At 39.7% G+C, this 22,314-nt stretch overlaps 2 protein-coding genes across 6 annotated transcripts in view; one reads left to right on the forward strand and one right to left on the reverse strand.

Moving 5' to 3' along the window:
- The window catches only part of ANO3 (anoctamin 3), a 256,540-nt gene that overhangs the window by 213,512 nt on the left and 20,714 nt on the right, over positions 1–22,314 (forward strand). For all 5 annotated transcript variants that reach the window (XM_081164056.1, XM_081164057.1, XM_081164058.1 and 2 more), the window contains 3 exons: positions 20,007–20,089; positions 20,684–20,824; positions 21,140–21,304. In XM_081164056.1, the coding sequence (XP_081020182.1) occupies positions 20,007–20,089; positions 20,684–20,824; positions 21,140–21,304 (389 nt within the window). The remainder of the gene's footprint in view (positions 1–20,006; positions 20,090–20,683; positions 20,825–21,139; positions 21,305–22,314) is intronic.
- On the reverse strand, positions 154–16,414 carry MUC15 (mucin 15, cell surface associated). The gene is made up of 4 exons (XM_081166093.1): positions 15,953–16,414; positions 8,174–8,913; positions 6,494–6,649; positions 154–3,892 (listed from the first exon to the last, which is right to left on the reverse strand). The coding sequence occupies exons 2-4, from the start codon at positions 8,868–8,870 to the stop codon at positions 3,726–3,728; spliced, it is 1,020 nt and encodes a 339-aa protein (XP_081022219.1). The 5' UTR covers positions 8,871–8,913; positions 15,953–16,414; the 3' UTR covers positions 154–3,725.

Below are 22,314 nucleotides of genomic sequence, written 5' to 3' on the forward strand. Positions count from 1 at the left end.
ATCTAATCCAACTCGCTGCAATGCAGTAATCTCAGCTAAAGCATCCATGAAAGACGGCAATCCAACCTCATATTCATATCTGTGTTCTTTAATCCATTGTTTTCCTAAAATATCCATCCCATTTTAATCCTATAGTGTACAATGACAAAAAGCTTAAAGGTTAAAAAATAGCTTTATTGACATAGTTTACAAATATGTATTTATATGCATTTATCACAATCCCAGCTGCTGGGTTGGGGAAGGGGAAAGGGTGACTCTCCAAAAGCATCAAAATGTCATAAAAAATAAGCCACAATAATGATTCTATATGCAAAGCTGGATATAGATCAACTCAGTAGACCAACATAAATCCACAGAAGTCCAAAACCAGGTGGGATACAAAGACAACCCCACTGGATTTGTAATACAGTACTTACACTTTCTACATTTAGTCTCCGACTCATGGTAGAATGGTTGCTGCTGCTGTTGATTTATTTAAAGTCCCCTTTGCATTATTTACATACAGTGTGCATGGCATGCTATTTCTAAAATTCATATAAGTATATCCTTAGGGTACTCAATTGGAGAACCATCAGAGACATCCGATTCCTATAGTCTGCACATAACATGAAATTTCAGCCCATATGTAGGAAGGAAGAACTGTGGGATCAATGCTGCCTTTGCTGTCAACACAGCAGACTTCTAAGTCTCAATTTTTGGGAAGCATGAAGAGTTCTCTGGGGGAAAGGCACCTGCTATTTATCTATGCTCATCATCTATGCTGGAAAGCAGGCTTTACACAGGACAATTTGTTCAGCATTCTGTCTTGAAAGTTCTCTTTGCATTATCAAGGTCTGTCTCTAATCTCTTATTACTAGAAGTTGAGAGGGTAACAGGCTACAAATTCTCCCCTTCTGTTTCAGTTCATATGTCCAGTGTGAATCAGTGCTGCATGACACCGAACTTTTAAAAAGCATAGAATAATATCTCAGCGTGCTTGGTGAGGGTGGTGGACCCCAAAGCTGAAGACATCTTGTGCCTTGGTCTAATAATATTTAATAATAATGGTGGCAAATTCAGAAGCCAATGGAAATATTATTTTTCACATTTATATCCTTTTATTCCATCAAGGGGCTCTGGGCAGCATTCAAGAAGCTATCTACTTTCTCTTCACCACAGCCCTGTAAGGTAGAGACTGACAGGGCTAGAGCCAGATTCCAGTGGGCCTTCAGCATGAGTGTTGCCAGTGGAGCCTGACCTGGGCTTCTGCCAGTACTGCTATCTGCTATTGTAGCCTCAGCCACAACCACTGCCTGTCACTCACTTCACCCTGCATCAGGGTGACACAGGCTGCTGCTGCTGCTGCATACTACTGCCACTTTTGAAAGGGAACCAAACTGGTGCTCTGCTCCGATGTGCAGCGTGGTGACATTTAGTCTCCCAAAATGCAATGCCCTACTAGACATCAGTATATTGCATTTTGGATGATCAAAATACCCAGTGGGCACCACACCAAGGATTGGAGCCAAGCACCCATGCAGCTCCCATTTAAAACTACTGTTGCCGCTACCACCAACCAAAAGCACCATGTCTGGAGAGAATCAAGTGGGACAGCAAAAGGTCCCATACTATGGCTCAGTGGTGGCAGAGGCACTGACACTTCATGGTAGTCCCAATGGAACGACAGTGTTGGCGACAGGCTCTCCTAAGTCTTAGGGGGCCTTGGCAAGTCCTCATTCACGCCGGCCCTGGATGCTGGGCTTAGACTCTATTTTCCCGCAGTTTATCCAGCGAGTTCCCAGACTAAACTGAGATCTGATGACACTCCACCTTGGCTCTCAGTGCTCTTTCATATAGCAAGCATTTCCTGCATGTAGCATGGAAGTATGTTGCTCTTCTCAGATAAAAGATACTTGGCAAATTTTAGGACCCATGTTTCGGGATGAATTTGGTGTTCCCTATCTTGCATTATTATCGAGAAGCATCTCTTTTGTCACATAGTTTCCTTGGCGCCTTGTGATCCCAAGCACTAGAGTTAAAGCAATCTCACTTCTCTTGGCAGTCTAGCCTGTGTAGAATACAATATGTCATAAAAAATATATTGCTTTGGTTTTTGTTTTATCTTCCATTATCCTAGTTTATTACTCCCTTCTTCCACACGCATCTGTGATAAATGACAATTTGCTCTCCTTGCATGTAAGAATTGGGGCCAAACTAACTGTACTCAATGGTGAAGGTAATTTAGACAAAAAATTGTTGTGTAAATAGCAGCCAAAGGGAAACCAAACAGCCTCAAAACTGGGGGGAATGGGGAGCGCCCTTTGATTCTCCACTTGGGTCCAGACAATAACTACTCCAAGCCTTCTATTTGCATTTCAGCTGAAACCACTTCTGATGCCGATAGGATCTTGCAATAAATTGAAAGCTGAAAAATGCCATTTTTGTTGAGACTGTGGCATTCAGATTGGTGTTGCAGTAAGAGAAAAGTCTGCCTCTTTGCCCAAACAGCTGGGCTGATTGTTCATTGGCCAGGCCAGTCATACTTCATTGACAAGATGTGGCAAAATGAGGACGGGGATGTGAGCATCCCAATGAAACTAATGCACTGTAGTTGGTAAGAATGTACATTCCAACCTCCAGATGAATTCATGCCAAATTGTGCATTCTAATGCACATTCATATTGCACGATGCATTTCTTTCCATGTGCAACTGAATGCATTCCTATAATATATGTGCTAATCTGAACTGAGGCCAGAAAGTTGCTTTTTGGCAAGATGGGGAGCACCAGCTCTGCTTCTCCACCCACCCTTGCCATGTAGACCCCAGAATGTTGCCCAAAAGGTAATGTGGCCCCTGGGCAAAAAAACAAAAACCTACCCCCACCTCTCCCACCTCTGTGCCAGTTCCTTGATTTAAGTGCTTTTTGCATTTGTAGAACATAATTGGCTCACCCACTTTTTCCCCATTCATGGCATTTCCCCTAGAGTAAAAACAACATGCATGCTATAATTGATTTAATTTAGTCTAAAGTCCATCCAGTCCAACATTCTAGCAGCAGCCAAGCAGATGGTCATGGAAGTTGACAAGCCAGGCATCCTCTCTTGTTTATGTCCAGCATCTGGCAGTCTAAACATACTGACTTTGAGCCTAGGAAATGCATTCTGCTATCACAGTGAACTACTACATAAAGAGCTATCCTTTGTGATCTTTCAAAGTCGTCTAAGCTTTTTCAGAGCTCATGCCTATCGTATCTGGTGGTAACAAATTGAGTTAGATAGTTAAGACTTAAGTTAAATAATACAGATGAAACAGATGAAGAAAGACTGAGAATTGGTTCACACATGCAAGGTCATTGACTGATGAGAGGATAGCATTGGTACCATATTTGTGTCACTGACATACTACAGATCCAAAAATGTAGGTAGAATGTTCTTATCGCTTTGTATAAAGCACAATTCTTTGCCATAGAATCAGTTTGGACCTGTGTGTTAGCACTGGAATTGACGACTCAGTAAAGGGCATTGATATGTGAACCATCCAAAACACAGTGCACACAAAAGTGAAATTCTGGGCATATAAATTTGTAAACGTGGCCAACAAGCATTGCCTCGCTTAGATTATTGAAAACTGTACATATCAACAGGCAGAGGGCTGGTGCCACAAAAAAAAATATTTCAAACCATTATGACTCAAGAAGAAGAAACCATGGATGTGAGGTGTTTTGTTTTGACACAAGTTATTCACACTACTGTGCTGAAGGTTGTGATGCGGACATGTCATTCATTTGAATTGCATCATAGGGAGATTCTTTGCTGCTCTGGGCTCCTGTCTCATTGACTGTTGTAGGGCTGTAGTATGACAGATTTCCAAAGCTTGCACCGTAAGGATCAGGCACATTGTCTAGTCGTAGAACTGCAAAATAAATGTAGACAGATATTTATAGGGTTCTGAACAATGCTTCCTTTGTACAGAATGTTAAGAAGGTCCTTGAATGATTTATTTTATCTCAGGATGCATCTGACTTAAGGAAGTATTTCTACTCTTGCCAGGTGTAGGTGTTGGGATGTGTATGGAATGAAATGTGATTAAACATCAAGCTCCATACACACTTGCTCATGTGTGTATACACTCATGGCTGGAAATGTCATGTGTGAATAATTAATACTGAGGAACAGAATTGGAATTGCTTCAAAACTCTAGAGCGACTCAGCAGCAGTAAATCTCTCTTTTTCTTAGGTGACTAACATAACGGTTTGGGATATAAGTGTGGCTTGCAAAAGCATTTCCATTTTTTAAAACAGTTTAAAATGTAATGTCAGAAGTATGAAAATAAGGCCTTGATCAAAATCATATAGTAGTCAATGGGCGGCTCTCTAATCACTTTGACAGACTTGAGTTTTGCTACAAAATGCAGCTATTATTTTTATCCCACCCATTTTGAATGAGCTCAGAGTGGCATTTTTAATCTCATAACAATTCAGTGAGATAGGATGGGCAAAAGACAGATAGATACTCTCCAAAGGCTGACCTGTGAGTGCCATAACTGAGCATGGACTCATAAGTGTATTTACCACTTATACACATCCAGCTATCTAATCACCTCACCACACTGGCCAGCCTGTCCAGTTTCGCCACCTGGGGGGAAATGGGAAGATGCTTCCCTCCCCCCCTCTGCTGCCCCACTGCTGAAGCCTTTGTTTACCTGCGTCACACAGTGGTGGCTTCCAGTGAGTGGTGGCAGCAGGGGTGAGTGGGGCACCCACAGTGGTGCTGCCCAGCAGGATTTTGGCACCTGAGGTGGCTGCCTCAGTCTGCCTCCTGCGTGGGCCAGCCCTGCAGCTGAAATAAACCAACTTAAACCATAGTTTAAGAGCAACCACAGTTTAGGTTTAAGATGCTAAACTGTGATTAATATAAAACAGAAGTAGGTCCTGACCTTTCATCATAACTTCACCAGAAGGGGGAGGGAAACATGTGAGCCCAAGCCTCTTGCTTGTAATGCTACATGATTTAGCATTACAGGTAGATGCTGCACTTCCCATAGAGTGGAAATCCAGAGGAACGGAGGAGAGAAAAATGCCTGATCTTTTCTAGGTGCTAAATCACTGGGGCAACCATCACAAATGCTTTCCTTCCTTCCTGACTAAAAGGCAAGAAAGAAGGAAGATAAGACTACTTTAGAACTGGAACCCACTTCTAATCAATTGATTGAGGTTCAGTGCCTCAAATAAACGTGTCAAGATAGCTAAGAGAAAGAACAAATCATTGTTTCTACACCAAGCCCTAAAGGGGCCATTGAGCTTCTCCTGTGCTGTGAAATGCAAGTTAGAAAGCAGAATAAATCCATGTTAAAACTGAATGTTTTAATACAGTTAATATGGGTTTAGCATTCAGTTGTCAAAACAATGCAGGAAATGCAAATATATTTTTTGTGTCATGTGATAAAATATTTGACATTTGAATAGATAGTTTGTTTCTAATGGTTGTTTATTGCACAGGAAACGACCAAAAGCAAGAGCACATTAATTTGGATTTGGGTGTAAACTAAAGTCTTCAGAGACATCTCCTTACAAGAATTTATACTGCTTTCTTTGCTTTGATGTGTCCAGGTTTGTGTTTGCGGAGCAGCTTGTAACAGCATTTTATGGGCAATTCTTTTCTCTGAACATATCATTCCATAACCTATTGTTACAGAGAAGAGCTATCTGCTTCAGGAATAATGTAGATTGATGCCCATTAAAAACTTCATTCTGACTGCTTTATTGTTGCTCATAATTGGAGAGGGCATAATATCACCAACAGTACAATAAGTGGCATAATGTGTCTGGATTTCAGAGGGAAAATGTGGACATTTCAGTGCCGCTGTTGTATAGATAATAGAAGGGGTATAACAAACCTAATGAGCAGTGTTTCAAGTTTAGTTCTGAAACAGAGATTTTTTTCTGATAGTATTTTATTTTTAAGGAAAATTAAAATGAGTGCAATTTGAGCATGAAATCTGCATTTGGTAAGGGAAGCAAACTGGACCTGTAAATTACGTTTTCTGCTTCTGCAGATGTCCTTGCAGTTTGACCACAATAAATGCAATCATGTAAGCATAATATCATATATGAGAACAGCCTGGCTTACCTTCAAGCAACACAAACAAATAAATCTCATTTTCCTACACAAATGTGGATAGCTGGGTATTGAACTGCAATGTATAAAGTGTTGGTGTTGATATGTTTTCCAGTAGTATGGATTGTGTTTTGCTTTTATTACCTGCTTCCATTGAAGCATGAGTAAAAGCATATGTGCAGAATCAATTGATCCTTTCCTTTCTGCAGTCTGTAGTTTGGGTGCCATTTTTAGCTGAAGATTCGGTATTTGAGTACCTCCTTTGAAGTCCAGACAATTGGTATGTTCTCAGGATGATCTCTGTGCTATCAAAATCTCAAAGCTATCTCAAAACGATTACAATAAAATGAAATCTGTGTGACTATAATGTCTCAGTTCGTTTTGCTGTTTCATTACCTGGATCATTCCTCATGTCATCATAAAGTCGCTGATGTGCAAATGAGTCAGTTTTTCTCTTCCCACACATGAAATACCCCACCAGAGAGATTAATGCACACCCTAGAATTGCTCCTACTATTGCACCAAACACTACAGCTCCATTACTACGGTTTTCTGAAAAACAAAAACAAAATGGATTTTTAAGCAAACATATAACTTTCACAAGCAGCTCTGGAAAATAATCCCTGAATGTTAGGGTTTTGGGGATAGAGAGAGACTATATAGACATCTCAAATAACGACTGGCAACTGAGCGAAGGCAAAATGTCTGGATCCCTGATAAGATCTGAACATCCAATCAGAGTTTATGATCCAAAACATTCACTTCTACATATAACTCTAAGTCATTTTAAAGAAACTATTATGAAAACAGTTTATCATATATCGTTTGTTTATTTATTTATTTATGATTTTTATTCTTCCCCACAACTAAAGTTCTCTTGATAGTGTAGATAGAATTGTCACAATACAACATGAGCAACAGAATTGCAGTATGAAACACAGTGCAGGACAGATTAAGGAGTATAATTAAACACAAACAAAACTTAATCTGTTTAGTAAGTAATATGATATTCACACATATGTCTATCTATTCCACTTTTTATACTGAAATTATTTCCTGTCCATCAGAATCAGAAGTGTAGGCTGCACCCATTATAGACTTTTTGTGTGAAAAAGAAAATGAATTTATTATATCTGGGTTTGAGGATTGAAGAAAATATTGGTTTATAGAAAGCAAAATTGTTGGGTGCTATCTCGGAGCAGATGTTTTGGATAATTTAGATGAAGAACCAGAAGTTCTCTTTTTTCTTATTTTACGCTTTCCTTTTTTCACCTTCTGGTTTGTGTTTTTATTTAGATTACTTTCTTTTATCTTTGATAAAAAGATATTGGAAATTTGATTTTAACAGTTGCATATTTTCTTTCCAACTTTAATAACATCTAAATGGAAAAAAGAAGTGTAGGCTGCATAGTTTGGTTACAAACTTTATAGCACATTTTATACCCTGTATTGGTATTTTCTGTTGACATATTCTTTATAGCAGCATTTGGATTGTGGGGGATAGAGATTGTCAGAACTCTGAAGACAAGTTGGGAAATTATGAAAGCAATGTTCTTTCTTCAGAACAGTCTGTACAATCTGCACTAAATAAGCTTTTCTTCCCTATAAACAAGGACCACGTACAAAAATAAAATAGAACTAATGGGTGGTATTCAACTAAATCTTATAAAGACTAGACCTATGAAATTAATTAAGATGACTGTTAGCTCTGTTAATTTCAATGAGTCTACTCTGAGGAGAACTTAGTTGACTATCCTTTCTTGGTGCACTGATTTTCTTCAGAATTAGTTCACTCAGACATAATGCTACATTGAAAAAGATGTCCTTTTATTTCAATTTTACCATTATTAGAATGCAATGGGAGAAAAGAAGAAAAGTCTGTCTATGGCCATGTAAATGTAAACTAGAATCCTGTCAGGTTTTTCTTCTGCAAAATAAATAGCTCAACTTCTAGAACTCATTTTAAAACTGAGCCAGCTGTAACAGTGGGTCTAATAATATCTATCTACTCTGGGTGGACTATGGTAATGTAGATACTATTACTGAATGGTGAAATATTCTTGAAAATTAAGGTACCTTTTTGGGGTTCTCTTGCTTCTGCAGACCCATCAGTAAAACTGGAGTGCGGACTTGTGGTTTGCAAGCTTATCCGTAAATCTGTTGTAACAATGTTGATCTTAGTACCTGGTGACACGGTTGGTGTATTTGGCATGCTACTGGTAGGATGAACTGTTATGCCATCAATTTGAGTTCCATTAGAAGAGACTATGGTGGTAGAACTGACATTATAGTTGGCTGTGGTAGAGTTGTTCAATGCTTTCTCTGTTGAATTGATATAAGTTGTGACTGAATAGTTTTCAGAGATTGTGAACAGGCCACTGCTGACTGTAGGCATCTCTGAAGAAGATGATGTTCCACTGTTTCTTGCAGAAGTCTGATTTGAATCTTTTGTTGTAAGATTCAGCAGATGTGGCGTTGAAGATAGCCAAGTATTAAGGAGTGTCACACTGCTGCTTTGGGTACTGCTTTCCATCACCATATTTTTTGTTGTGTTGTCATCAGTGTCTGTTGGTGATGTAAGAGTTACAGAAGGAGTTCTTCCAGAAGTTACAGATTTATTGGATGATTTATTTATAAATATAGTAGAACTCATGGTTGTGTTATTTAAGCTGCTTGTAGTGGCTGTGATACTTAGCGCATTGACACCAGCATTTCTGGTTGACTGCAAGTTAGCCAACAGCAAAATGAACATAATTTCTTCTGGGAACATCATTTTCCCTCCACAGGTATGATACTTATTTCTTGATATGATGAACCTGTAAAAAAGTTCAGAGTTTATATTCATCTTTATATTGCATCTTTTTTATATAAAAAAAGTCACAAAGATTCACTGAATTGAAGATCGAAATTAATAAATACACAAAGGATATCTTGCAGTTCTCATTCTGGTTGTCTCAGTTGTGGTCAAATACTAGGTTTCCCCTTTTATAAACTTGGTGTTCTCATGAATTCACTGGTACGCTATAGACCAAGATAATGGGAGGTATCCCAATCTTCTGTGAAAAGAGTCAATGAATACGTGTGGCTTACACTCAGGATCTGACTGACTCCCATATTTGGGGCTAAGAAGGAAACATTATGCAGGTCTAAACTGCCCAATTACAGTACTCACGCAATAACAAGTTTAGGTATGAGTGGGAAAAGAGCATTGTGTTGTCACTCCCACTCAGCTGATTCAATTAATGGCAGTATGAAGGACAGGAGCTACCGGCACTCTGCTTGTTCCTTGAAAAATTGGAGTCCCAACTACTAAATTCAACACTTGTCTACTGTAATAGCTTTTTCTCAAAACTTTGCAATTTAAGAACACATTTCTCTTTTTCAAGATAGCAGGATGGTTTGGTCTTATAGACAAGGCCTAATAGCTGTCATTATTCTTGAGCTAGACATAGGGTCATCTTATAGGAATGTATTTTTAAAATGTATTGCCTTTCTCATTGTGTATTATCAGAAATTGTTTTCTGCAAGATTGGTTTCTCTTCTCCGAGCTTTCTGATAGGACAGCTAAGGGACAAAAAAAAAAAAAATTTAAAGGAATAAATGTCCTGGTCAGTTTTCAGATCCCATAACTGTCTAAAAGAAACCTCACTTTCCTCAGCTACCTTCCTTGTTCCAGTACATTCCGGTAACTTTTTAAATTTGGTGATACTGGGGTAAGTCTATTCAGTGGACAGAACAGATTTGTTAATCACTCGATTTTGTGAATCACACAAAATTATGTGATTAATGCTTTATTGCATCATTGCATTTCATGAATTATCTTTCCCCTTTTGTGGTCTTGGCAGAATTGTGCTCATAAATTGCTTTATTCCCATCAGGCAAATCGCCATAGCCCCTCTCCATACATCACTTGTGTGAGGGCTATGCATGTATAGGAGTCCTATTCACTAAAGTACACACATGGAGCCTGGATGTTTGCATGGGAAAAACCTACATTCATAAGCTCCCATTGGCAGATGTTTATGCTCAAGACAAGGATCTCAGGGAAAGAGAACAGCATGATATGAGAAACAGGGGTGAAGGGATCTTGTATCTCCTCTTAGTTAGGCACCATGTCAACTGTACAAATTGGTGCCTGTTTTCAAAATATGTTGCATATGTCACAGGCAACTTCAGTCAAATTTACACACATACAAAAATCACTCTTTCTATTTGCTTGTAAATATTTTGCCCACATAGATGAGTATAAAATAAAAGCAAATTATTTGCTGCAATTACTTTGTTCAAAATATGGCTGCAATTCTTGTGAAATGAGTCAAAGCAGAAGAGGCAAATCATTATTTGGCTGATTCCCCACCCTGCATAAGTGGCGGTATTCAAGATGTAATTAATCTGCTTATCCTGAGTTACAAGCCCTCTGACTGAATGAACAAAAACATTTGTCATACCTTGTGACTGCATTCCCTCTCCCCCCCCCCCCGCCTGCTATAACCGATACTTTAAAGAACCACAGGAAGAACAAATAAAACATCGAGTGAGCTTTTAGCAAGCTCCCAAATATTCCTTTCTCTTCATGGCCATACTTGTTTTCCTTTCTGGCACAACCCGCTCTGCTTTCCATCAATAGCCATTTCATTACTACACAAAGTGAGTTTTGTCATTTTTGTTTTTATTTCACCTTGGCTGTAATTTGAAACCCCCACAGGAAATTACCCAAAGTTCACTTAACTAAAGCTTTCATTTACAGGGCATGATGCTGAAATCGCTGTACTTGCAACACAAAAGTCTCTCTCTCTCTTTTTGTTCCATCCACTATAATTTTCCACTTGGAAAAAGGGGGACTCAAAAAAAGAGAAATAGTTGAGTTTATTTTTAGTTATGTGTTTCCCAGAAATCCTTTCATGTGTAATAATAAACCGGTTTCTTGTTTTTTCGTTTAACATTTCTCGGCATGTGCACATAATAGCACATACACTTAGTGGCAAAAGCTGAAATGCAGGAATCAGCTGATCTGGCTTTTGTCCTTTGCTTCTAATTTGAGTTTTGCCTCTTTCTCTCCAACAAGGTTGCTTACAAAGGGCCACTTTAGCACCCAGTAATAACTTAAACCAAAATAACTTCTTCTTTTTTAAAGACACTGATGTTTATCATTTCATTTCTCTGTAGCACAAATTCTTTATGAACAGGTAGAACCCTAATTACATCTTGTTCCCACCAATGACATTCATCATGGGAGGAACCTCCAAGTTCACAGGAAGTGAATCAATGAATACCAATTACTGGTGGGGAGCAGCAGGAGAGAAGGACTATTGCCTTCACAGCATGCTTACAGCCTTCCAGAAGCATTAGATTAGCCATTGTAGGAAGCAGACTGCTAGGAGGACTTTTGGGTTAATCCACCAAGATTTCCCTTATAGTCTTATGGGATCTTGCTAGGCTACTTTTTAGTAGTGATTTAGTATGATTACAACTCCAATGCTTCATGTATTTGCCCAGTTTACTGCTTCTCCAAGTTTACTGGTTCTCTCTCCCTTTTGTTTAAAAGAGGGGTGGTGGTGATGGCTGTTGTAGTTATTATGAGATATGACTTCTCAACTGCTGTAGTATAATTTATTCTTCAGCATATTCAAATATATAGCATTGTATCCAATTAACTTTTATGCCCATTGAAATTAATAGCCATGGCTAATTTGGTCCCATTAATTTCAATGTTAGATTAAATGTAAGATTAATTGAATTCAGCCCATATACTGTATTTTTCCATGTATAAGATGCCCAAATGTATAAGACAACCCCCCTTTTTAGCCCACAATTAAGAAATCAAGTTGTTTAGCTTTTGGGGGTGGGGGGGTCATTTCCGCCAATCACTCACCCGCCTGTCTGCTACTGCCAATCGCTTGCCACAGTCACTGCCAATCGCACACCTCACCGCAGCTGCCAATTGTCTGCCCGTTCACCGCCACCAACAGCCAACCCACCCACTTGCTGCAGCTGCCAATCACCTACCCACCTCATCACAGCCTCCAATTACCTGCTCAATTTCCGCAGCCACAGCCAATCACCAGCAGGCCTTGCCACAGCTGCCAATCACCTGCCCAATCGCTGCTGCCAGTCTCCTGCTTGCTGCTGCCATTAATCGCACATCCGCCCTCTGCATTCACTATCCGTGTATAAGACGACAGCCAATTTTTGCCTTATTTTATTTTTTAGCAAAAAGCATCATCTTATACACAGAAAAATATGGCATTTCACATTTGCCCTGATTTTTTCCTTTCCTGCTGAAATATTCCCACCTTGAAAATGATGGACCTGCATTTAGGCAGCCTAAGTTGTGTGCAGTTTTCCAGCCCTAGTTTGGATTAAATTTATGGTAATATGATATGCATGGATCTCATGTCCAATAAAGACTGTTAATATCTCTCTACCCCCATTTATTTAATTGGTCTTCCTTTATCTTTAAGGCTTACAGTGGATTACAACAGTAAAAATACGCATAATTCATGTCAATTAAAAAACAACACAAATCAAAATGCAGTAGAAGATCTTCCTAAATTAAGAAATTAAGACTAACCCTCACTATAGTCAGCTTTGGGCTTTGATGAGTCTCATAGGAAGAACATTCCAAAGTTCTGGGTGTCACTGTGGAATCTGATCTATGTGTCCTTGCTTCAGTGAGCATGAATAGGGACTATGCAAGGGAAAATTCAAAGCAGATGTAAATGATGAGACATTGAGGAAAATATGGATTCTCGTGAATTCAAATAGGGCATATGCCAATTAGAGTTTTGATTTATGAGAGCCAGTCATAATCATATATCTCCTCCCTCCCTCTCTCTGTGTGTGTGGTTGTGTGTGTCACTTAAGGCACACCCATACCCAAGCAAACTACAAGCTCATGTAAACTACAAGGATTTTGTAGCAACTGCAAATAGTTTAGAGTCCTATTATCTTTTTTTGCAAGTGAATTTTTATTGTTTTCCTTACATATTCTTTTCCAACAAATTGTAATAGCACCATACATTTCCTTTGACTCTGCCAAGTCACGACCCCCCTCCCTCCCCACAACTGGTATATTTATCCTCTTTCCATCACACATATCATTCTCAAGTTACTACTATTATACATTGGAGGTATTATGTCAATCCTGCTAGTGTCTTGACCTCTTTACAATTCTTCTTTAAGTATTCAATAAATTTACTCCAGTTATTTTGGTATCTTTGATCTCCCTGGTCCCGGATCCTCCCTGACAGTTTGGCAAGTTCTGCATATTCTGTCAACTTCGCCTGCCACTCCTGTATAGTTGGTATATCTTGTACTTTCCATCTTTGGGCCAGAAGGGTCCTCGCGGCAGCTGTAGCATACATGAACAAATTTTGATCTTCTATTTTAATTTCTGTTCCTATTAAGCCTAATAGACACGCTTCTGGTCTTTTGGGGAAAGTATATCTAAATATTTTTTTGAGTTCATTATAAATTGCTTCCCAAAACTTTTTTACCTTATCGCAAGTCCACCACATATGGAAATAGTCCCCATCTGCCTTTTTTACATTTCCAACACTTTCTTTCTTTTTTCCTATACATTTTAGCTAATTTTACTGGCGTCAAATGCCATCTATACATCATTTTTAGCAAGTTTTCCTTCAAAGCCATGCATCCTGCATCCTATCTTTGCAGGGTATACTTTAGACACAGTAAGACTTCACTTAGCTTTGCAATAGCAAAATCACATGTGTGACGGCCATAAGATCCCTTCACGTGATACTTGTTTGATGGGGCATCATGTAATCGATAGGATTGCATTCTGCCTTCTAGCCTTGCCCTGATAATTCCATAATCACATTGGCCTTGGCCCTGCTATCCACATATTAGGATGAGATGCAGAAACCTACGCAAGTGGACTCCTATGCCCTGGAATGCTGCTAACACTTGCGCACTGGCAGAGCTGTGCATTATCAGGGACGTGGTGAGAGGTGTGGCCAGGCAGCCCCTTTAAGCACATGATGCCCCTGTAAAGAGAAATTTCTCTGGTTATCTTTCCTCCATCTGAATGACTTTGGGTATGGTGAAAAGAGAGGTGGCGCTTCCTGCCTCTGCAACACTCTGTCGTCTTTGGCATGACACTTTCACACTTCCTGCCCTTACATTGTAAACTTGCATATCTCCTGGGCATAGAAGTGATTTTTTCAATTGTTAAGCTGTTGTAAAAGGAGAAAGTGGGAGGCACTCACCTTCCTTGTACCTAATGCACCTTATTCATATTCATAGCCACCAATGATTTTTGTATTAAGGCAGGCATGTCCAAAGTTCATTTCGGGGGCCTAATCTGGCTCGCTGGTTGGTTTAATTTGGCCACTGTGGCTCAACAACTTCAATCCTAAAATAAGGTCAACAGCTTTGGTTGGCCCTTTGGTCGGCCCTCACGGCCCTTCACTTCATCAAATCTGGCCCTCTTTGAAAAAAGTTTGGACACCACTGTATTAAGGTATAATGTCTGTGAACCAGCTCCCCGCTCCCCTGAACCAGCCCCAAACCCCAATGTTAAAAGCTGTTTTAAATTTTAAACGTCATCTGTAGTTTGGTAATGGCGGGCTTGCCATGTCAAAAACGCACTGGTGCAGCTATCATGCCTGCTGTACTTCCCCTAGTATGATTATTCATAAAGGGTAATAGTAAGCATGAAATAAAGTAAGTTAATGGCCTTCATACTTATATTGCGACGACATATTGTCTTATATACCTTGGTATTAGGAATGGGTGAATATGTCAATGTCAGTTCCTCATTTGTCCAATCTTAAATTCAGTCCTCTAGATTTCCACACCAGTTTATGAATTTTTATATGAAATTAATGGCCCCATGAAAATTCATCGGTTGCAATGTAAACTTCTAATAGGCACGTTGTAATGCAGGTTTCTCTAGTCCAAAGCATTATTATTTGTTAATTTCACTACTATATGAATCTTTATGCATGTGCTATTTTAGTGTATGCATTTTGCACATATTACTTGACTTTGAGGGTCACACTGCAAAATTCAGAGAAGCGAACATTTCAAAGCTTCAATTTCTGTATTGTCCCAGAAAGTGCAAACTAGGTAGCTTCACCTTTAAATGTGAACTTAATTTAATTTATTACCCCATCCCTTCTTAGTATGTTCTAGTGATATCATTTAGCATATGGCTTGTAAAGGCTAAAATGCTACTTGACCATAATTGTTTGAAGACATTTTTTTAAAAAAATCCAGTGCTAATCTCACTTTTTCTACCCCATCATTAATTCTCTTTTGTGGGGCAGAGGGAGGTTTTTTTCCAGATAGTTTCCCCTATCTGCTTAAATAGGAAAACTCCAATAATCCAGTATTTCCTTCCTGGGTACAGGTGCATCTTAGCCAGTGTATACATTCATAGACAACTACAGAGAAGTGTTGTCTTCTACATACATTCTCAGCAAGTAACTGCACATGTTAAAGATGAAATACTAACTTTGAAACTTTCAGAAACAACAGCAGACATTATAATGTTACTGAACAGTAAAAGGTCATTTGGGGTAGTGTTTATATACAGTTAACACATGCTAGAGTTTATCACTTTGAGAAATACTGTCATTTAAATTCCTTGAGACATGCCTCCTCTTGCCCACTGCTAAGAAGTGAAGGAGAGGGGGAGACGTTGCAAGCAGAATGTAAGTTAAATGCAACTAAGAACATATCTTCAGATCTGTGCCAAGCCAGGGCATTACCTGGCTGATACATCTGTTAGTTTCTAACTGGGATCACTTACAGACAGAGATATTTTTGAAGAGTTAATGCAAGAGACTAGAAAGATCACTTGGGGGAAACCATTAACTAAAAGCCACTTACCTTTTCAGCTCAGCAGTAATATTTAGGAAGTTGTTGAAAAAACTCTCCCCCTACTTGGAGTGCAATAAGACTAGTCTGCTGAAAACTGTGCAACGCAGGTAATGTAAACGTGTCAGTGTTGTGGTGGTCAGGAATGCACAGTAGAAACGAAATTAGGTGGGGCTGCATTTCTCTGAGTGTAATAGAGCACCTGAGAACCAGAATGACCTGCTTCTCAGCTGTCTTGTTGAGACATAGCATTAGAGAGATCATAGAATTCGGAGCTTTCAGGATCAAGTGAACAGGTCATTTTGTTGCTCCGGGAAAGACTACCAGGGGCTGCTTCAAGATGAACGGTTTTTAGAAGTTCGGCATTTAGGTTTTTTAAAATATACATTCAATGAACCGTCATTATTTTATAGGAGGCTTGTAGCAATTTTGGAGGGAACTTTATTGCTACTCAAAATGTGCCCCAAAGCTGAAGTCCCGAGAGATGTGAGTCAACATACTTTCTCTTCTTAAAGGGAAGGAATGAATACAGTACTAAAGTATTTGGAACAACAACAAAAGTGTTGCCAGAGTCTTAGCTAACTTGCTAGTGGCATATATCAGCTTCTGATTTAAAGAGCACTGTCATTAAATATTCTTATCTGCATTTTGTAAGCAGAATGAGAAACTCATTTTCTAGTCTTCTGTAATGCTAATTAAAAGGTGAATCGAAAGAAAGAAAGAAAGAAAGAAAGAAAGAAAGAAAGAAAGAAAGAAAGATCAGTTTTTCACTTTATACTACTGCACTAGCCTGGAGGTATACTTTATGGCAACAGTATGGCATTTTACTTGTTGCCTTGTAACCTGCTCAGGGAACATGTCGATGGGCAGCCCTATAAATCTGCTAAGAAAACAAATACATAAAACTTTTAAGTACATTAAATTGTAATCTGTAATCGTGGGGTAAAAGTTTTATTTTTAATCCATTAACCCTGAATCCCTGTCAAAATCCCTTCTTCTAGACAAGAATTAATAGTTCACTGCCCCTGTCCTCTTTTGCATATAATCACCCTTTGTGGTGGTTGTATTAACTCTTGTGGTTCTTGTATTAATTTACAAGGCCCGTAACAACTTGGGTCCAGGATACTTCAGGAACTGCCTGTTCTTTTATTTTATTTTATTTTATTTTATTTTATTTTATTTATTTTATTTTAATAAATTTTATTTTATTTATGTCACCCTTCATCCAAGGGTCATAGAGTGGTTTACAGTATATAAACACAATATATATATAATAATAACATACAAAACAATATCCTCACCCTATAGATTGATTAACTAGCCAACGGCCTAGGAGAAGGTTTTCTCCTGGCACCTAAACACATGTAATGAAAGATTTAATGTAATGTGGATTTGAAGAAAATGCCATAAAAACCCAGAAGCATGTAAGTAAGGATGTAGGTCGTAAGTATCTTCCTACCCAACCCTTCTTCTCCAGTCTCCTTGAGCTTCCCCTCCTCAGCCCTGCTTCCAAGACTCTCCAGAGGGTGAGGGGACTCTCTTGAATGTGGTGGGCTGCAGCAAGGAAGGCTGTGGTAGGGTAGGAGATCATCCAAGCTGGGTCTGAGGCACCTTCTGTGAGCAGAACCCAGCCTGAATGCCACAGCACACTCAAGTTCAAAGGGTCACTTGGAGGCAGGGCTTGTAGACAGTGGGAATAGGAAGCAGAATGGTCACCTCCTGCTAACCCTTGATCAATCTATAAATATATCTGATCAGATGTAGCTCCCAGAAACAATACATCTATTTCTTGTGTGAAGTGGGTCTACATTGTGCCAGGTAACATACTGATCTCACCAAGGTTCTGGTCTTTGGGCCTGGTCTTTGTTTTGCTAATATTTTGAGACAACATCTCCTATGCCATTATATCAAAAGAGGGGTGTCAATTGCTTTGTTTCCAACCTGCAGTTCTTGAAAGCTTTAAGAGTACTTCAAATAATTCCTCAGTGCTTTTGTTGGTGAGAAATCCATGCAGGCATTCTCCCATGGCCATCTGAAGTGCTATTAAAGGCAACAGGATATTGCATGAGTGCAGGGACTTCCATGGGCACAGCCTTTTCCAAGATCAAGACCTTCATTTCTTAAAATGGAATGTTGTTCACTACAAACGGTAACATTGTGGAGGTCTCACTGTGCAGCTTAATGGAATTGTCTCCTATTTCCTTCCTGGCTGGTAGACCTAGACTCCTGACAGGAAGCATAATTCAGGTCTACCTGTTATATTTAATGGACAGTAGATCACGGAGCATTGTCCTAGCGTGGAGATCACAGCTGCCGCACGCATCCTCTGGTCCTGTTCTTGCCATGCTGCCCAGAGCTAAGCTATGGATTTCTTAACATTACATACCTCAGACTAACCATGAGTGGTAAATCAAGAAAAAACCTAGGTTGCAGCTTAGCTACAAACCAAGAGCCTGGGTTGGGACATCATGCTAAGCCAAACCATAGCTTAGTCCTGTTTAGTGCAATAGCCACAGAACCAGGGCAGTGCCCATTGCCTGCTATCTTCACTCCAGGAAACCGCATGGTTCATGCTAGGCCATGATTTGGCTGAGTGTTAGATGTGAGCTAGGTCTTTCTGTCGCCTAATCCTTGCAAAGATAGGGAATATATTCTGGGTCTGTACCCGAGAGATTCTGTAGGGTGGAGTAAGGGGTTGGAGTGGAGAAAAGCTCATAGATGTAGCTTCATGCCTGATTAGGTTTCATTTTGTCCTAAAACTTGACAAATGACAGCTGTTGGCTGTGTGTGTGTGTGTGTGTGTGTGTGTGTGTGAGAGAGAGAGAGAGAGAGAGAGAGAGAGAGAGAGAGAGAGAGGAAGAGAGAGGGAGAGGGAGAGCGAGAGAGCACCAGTCTGGATGTTTCTCATCTAGGTGTAAGAATTACACATTAGGGAAGCAATGGGGAATCTCAGGCCTGGAAGCAAAATGCTGTCCTTCAGAGCTTTCTATCTAACCCTGGCTAATCCCTCCAAGTCACAGGCCTTATTGTCCCTGCTTCCCATCCATAGCAGCCAACTCCTAGGGTCCAAGGTCCTGTCACCCCTGCAATAAAATATTTGAGGAGATGGGAGCCCCATTCAAACAGTGTGTATGTGTGCTGCATCTTGTGATCAGTTATGTAAGGCGGGGCTTACTAGCGGGCATCAAATATTTTATTCAAGTTTATTCAAGTTTTATTCAAGTTCCCATCCAAGTATCCCCCCCCCAACTGAAATCTGTTTTAATGCTCCGTGCTTGTCTGAATGGAGATTAGTAAAGGTGTGGGTGTGTGGAAACTAGCCTGCTGCACAAAAGTAAAATTAACATGGTCACTTTGCTCATTTTTACCTCTGGCTTCACACATCACTGACATTCGACCCTCAGAAGGTTAGCCAGAAAGAAATGTGGCCCTCAGGCTGAAATCATTTCCCTGCATTAGGGTATACAGTGGTACCTCAGGTTAAGAACTTAATTCATTCTGGAAGTCCGTTCTTAACCTGAAACAGTTCTTAACCTGAAGCACCACTTTAGCTAATGGGGCCTCCCACTGCCGCTGTGCTGCCGCTGCACGATTTCTGTTCTCATCCTGAAGCAAAGTTCTTAACCCGAGGTATTATTTCTAGGTTAGCAGAGTCTGTAACCTGAAGCATATGTAACCCGAGGCACCGCTGTAATTGGGTGTTACCCATTAAGCTAATTCTTTCAATGCCATTACTGTTCTTTGGAACTATTGCATTTCTAAACTAAAAAAAATGAGTTAGCTTTGCAGAAGCTTTTGAATTTCTGGAGTGCAGAAGGTTTCCATTTTTAGAAAATGATACCCAGCACTAATTGGCTAGAAAGAGAAGATTCACTCTCCTTCATAGTTTTCAGCCGTAGCAGAAAGAGGAGCTAGAGGACCAGTGAAACTGGACAAATCACAGTGCTATAGTTGGTGTCCTAGTCAGCTTAATCACACTGCACTTTAAAGGCAATTCAACGAGCAACTTGTTGAGCTCGGTGGTCATTTGATTTTAATGTTAACATGTAATTCATGGCTTTCACAGCTACAGTGTTCTTAGAGTTTTGGAAGAGGCGAAGGGCTGTGCTAACCTATGACTGGGATCTTATAGACTGGGAAGATGAAGAGGTAAGATTCATAAAAAGTACGTTACAACAGCAGTTTTGATGTCTACATTCAGGGTGCCTGGGTTTTAGAAGTTTTGCATGTGCTGTTAGTATATTGCGTGAGTGCTGAGTTTGCCTTGATTTCACCTGCCTATGCACATACACCCAAATATGTGTGGGCACAATCTGGGCACTCCATTTGCAGGGTACCAGATCTTACATACAGTATCTGGTATGGATTTGAGTGACGTGCAGCTTTTCATGTGTGGAGGTCAGGGATGTGGCTGCTGATATAGGGCCCAGCGATCCCCAACAAATAAATATCTAAAAGGGACGTAATGTGTGAAAACAAAATTTTAAAATAGGACTACGAATAAGACACTCAGCTGGCACTGATATCACATTGCTTGTCAAATAGCAGTTTTAAAGATATCTATCTTCAGGGTTTTCCCAGAGCAGCTTAGTGTTAAAATTCCATAATACCTTATGAAGTGATATATAAAGTATATGGAGCATATCAACGTGAAGGGAAGTATTGAAATTTTTCATCATTGTGCCATATGTATACATGCCAACCACTTCAGGCATGAACTGAAATAAATGTTTGTAATTGCAGGAAGAGCTTCGCCCCCAATTTGAAGCAAAATATTCTCAAGTGGAACGAGTGAATCCTATAACAGGGAAGCCTGAACCATTTCAACCCTTCCCTGATAAACTTAGTCGACTGATGGTGTCTGTGTCAGGAATATTCTTCATGGTAAAGTCACTAAAAAATATTGGACATTTTGTATAGGAATTACGGGCTATTTTCTATCAGCCTAAATTGTTTATAGTTCTTCTCAGATTCAGAGGTAATTCATTATATAGTAAAGTAAAATAAGGAAATGCGGGTCATTGTCTGCAATTTAATCCCAGGACTAAACAATTATTTTAACTGAAAAATAAACAAGCAACTCGGTCTTGAAAGAAATGTGATGATTTCATAGTATTTACAAGCCTGTAATTCTGTGGAATCTTTTCCCAGCCAATGCCTATTTTTGGCATAAATATTCTTAATTTTATCTGTTTGCAGATTTCGTTAGTCCTCACCGCAGTGTTTGCAGTTGTAGTCTATCGCCTTGTGGCTATGGAGCAGTTTGCCTCTTTCCAGTGGTATTTCATTAAAAAGTATTGGCAGTTTGCGACATCAGGCACAGGAGTCTGCATCAACTTTATGATCATCATGTCTCTTAATGTTGTAAGTTCCCAATCTTTATTCATAAGTGAAGGCTCGTCGGAGTATATACAAAATGAATTAAAATGTAAAATTGGTATACCATTTGTTCCTTGTGTAGGGCAGCAGCCGGGGGGGGCAGAGAGTGGTGGGGTAGCATTGCTTCCTTGGCTTCCCTGTTGGTAACTAAGGGGAGGGGGGCTAGGTGATGGGAAAGTTGGTGTGGTACAGGTGCAGTGGTAGAGTCAATCCAACACTCACCATGCCACACTTGTCTGACTTCTCTGCTGACTTAATCCTCTCCCTTCCGGTAACCAGCAGCAACCTCTGCTTGGGGAAGTCAGTTAAACAACACTGCCCCCAACCAGCTCTAACCCTCTGGCCATTAGTGGGCAGCACCTTCAATTAAACAACCCAATCTAATAAAAACTAACTTCAAATAAAGCAATTCTAGTTTGTAAGCTAAAATTGTAAACAAGTGGTCCAGTTTGCCAGTTTCTGGGACTCCTTAATTTTGTTTCCACTGCAAATCTGAAAACTAATTATAGTATGAACTTGGCTTTGGCCTTATAACCAATCACTAACAACATTAGCAAATATAACTAGATATGAAGCTTCTCCTTACGCAGCCTGCCACAAGATAAAGTGTATATTGAGCAATGCATATTTCCCTTAATTTTGATATTACTTTCCCTGTTCAGTGCTGAGGCAAACTGATTAGACTTTAGGCTTCCAAGTATCTGATTCTGAGGTGTTCTCCTCAAAACACCCTTCTGGCAAATGTCTGCCATGACAATATTTCTCAGTATCATTGCAGAGGAACTAAGGAGATGAGGATCATACTGAGAAACAGGCTTTTGAAACATTATTCTAACCATTATTCATGTTGTTTGAAGTTCCATATCAGGATCAAGGCAAGTATAGGCATGTTAGCAGAGAAAGAAAGTCAAAGCTCTTACAAATATGGAGACACTCCAGGAAATAAATATTCAATTTAAATCTGGCCGTGCCCTAAGGCAAATACTCGTGTAAGA

The sequence above is a fragment of the Podarcis bocagei genome, assembly GCF_964188305.1.
Source record: "Podarcis bocagei genome assembly, chromosome: 1".
NCBI lineage: Eukaryota > Metazoa > Chordata > Lepidosauria > Squamata > Lacertidae > Podarcis > Podarcis bocagei.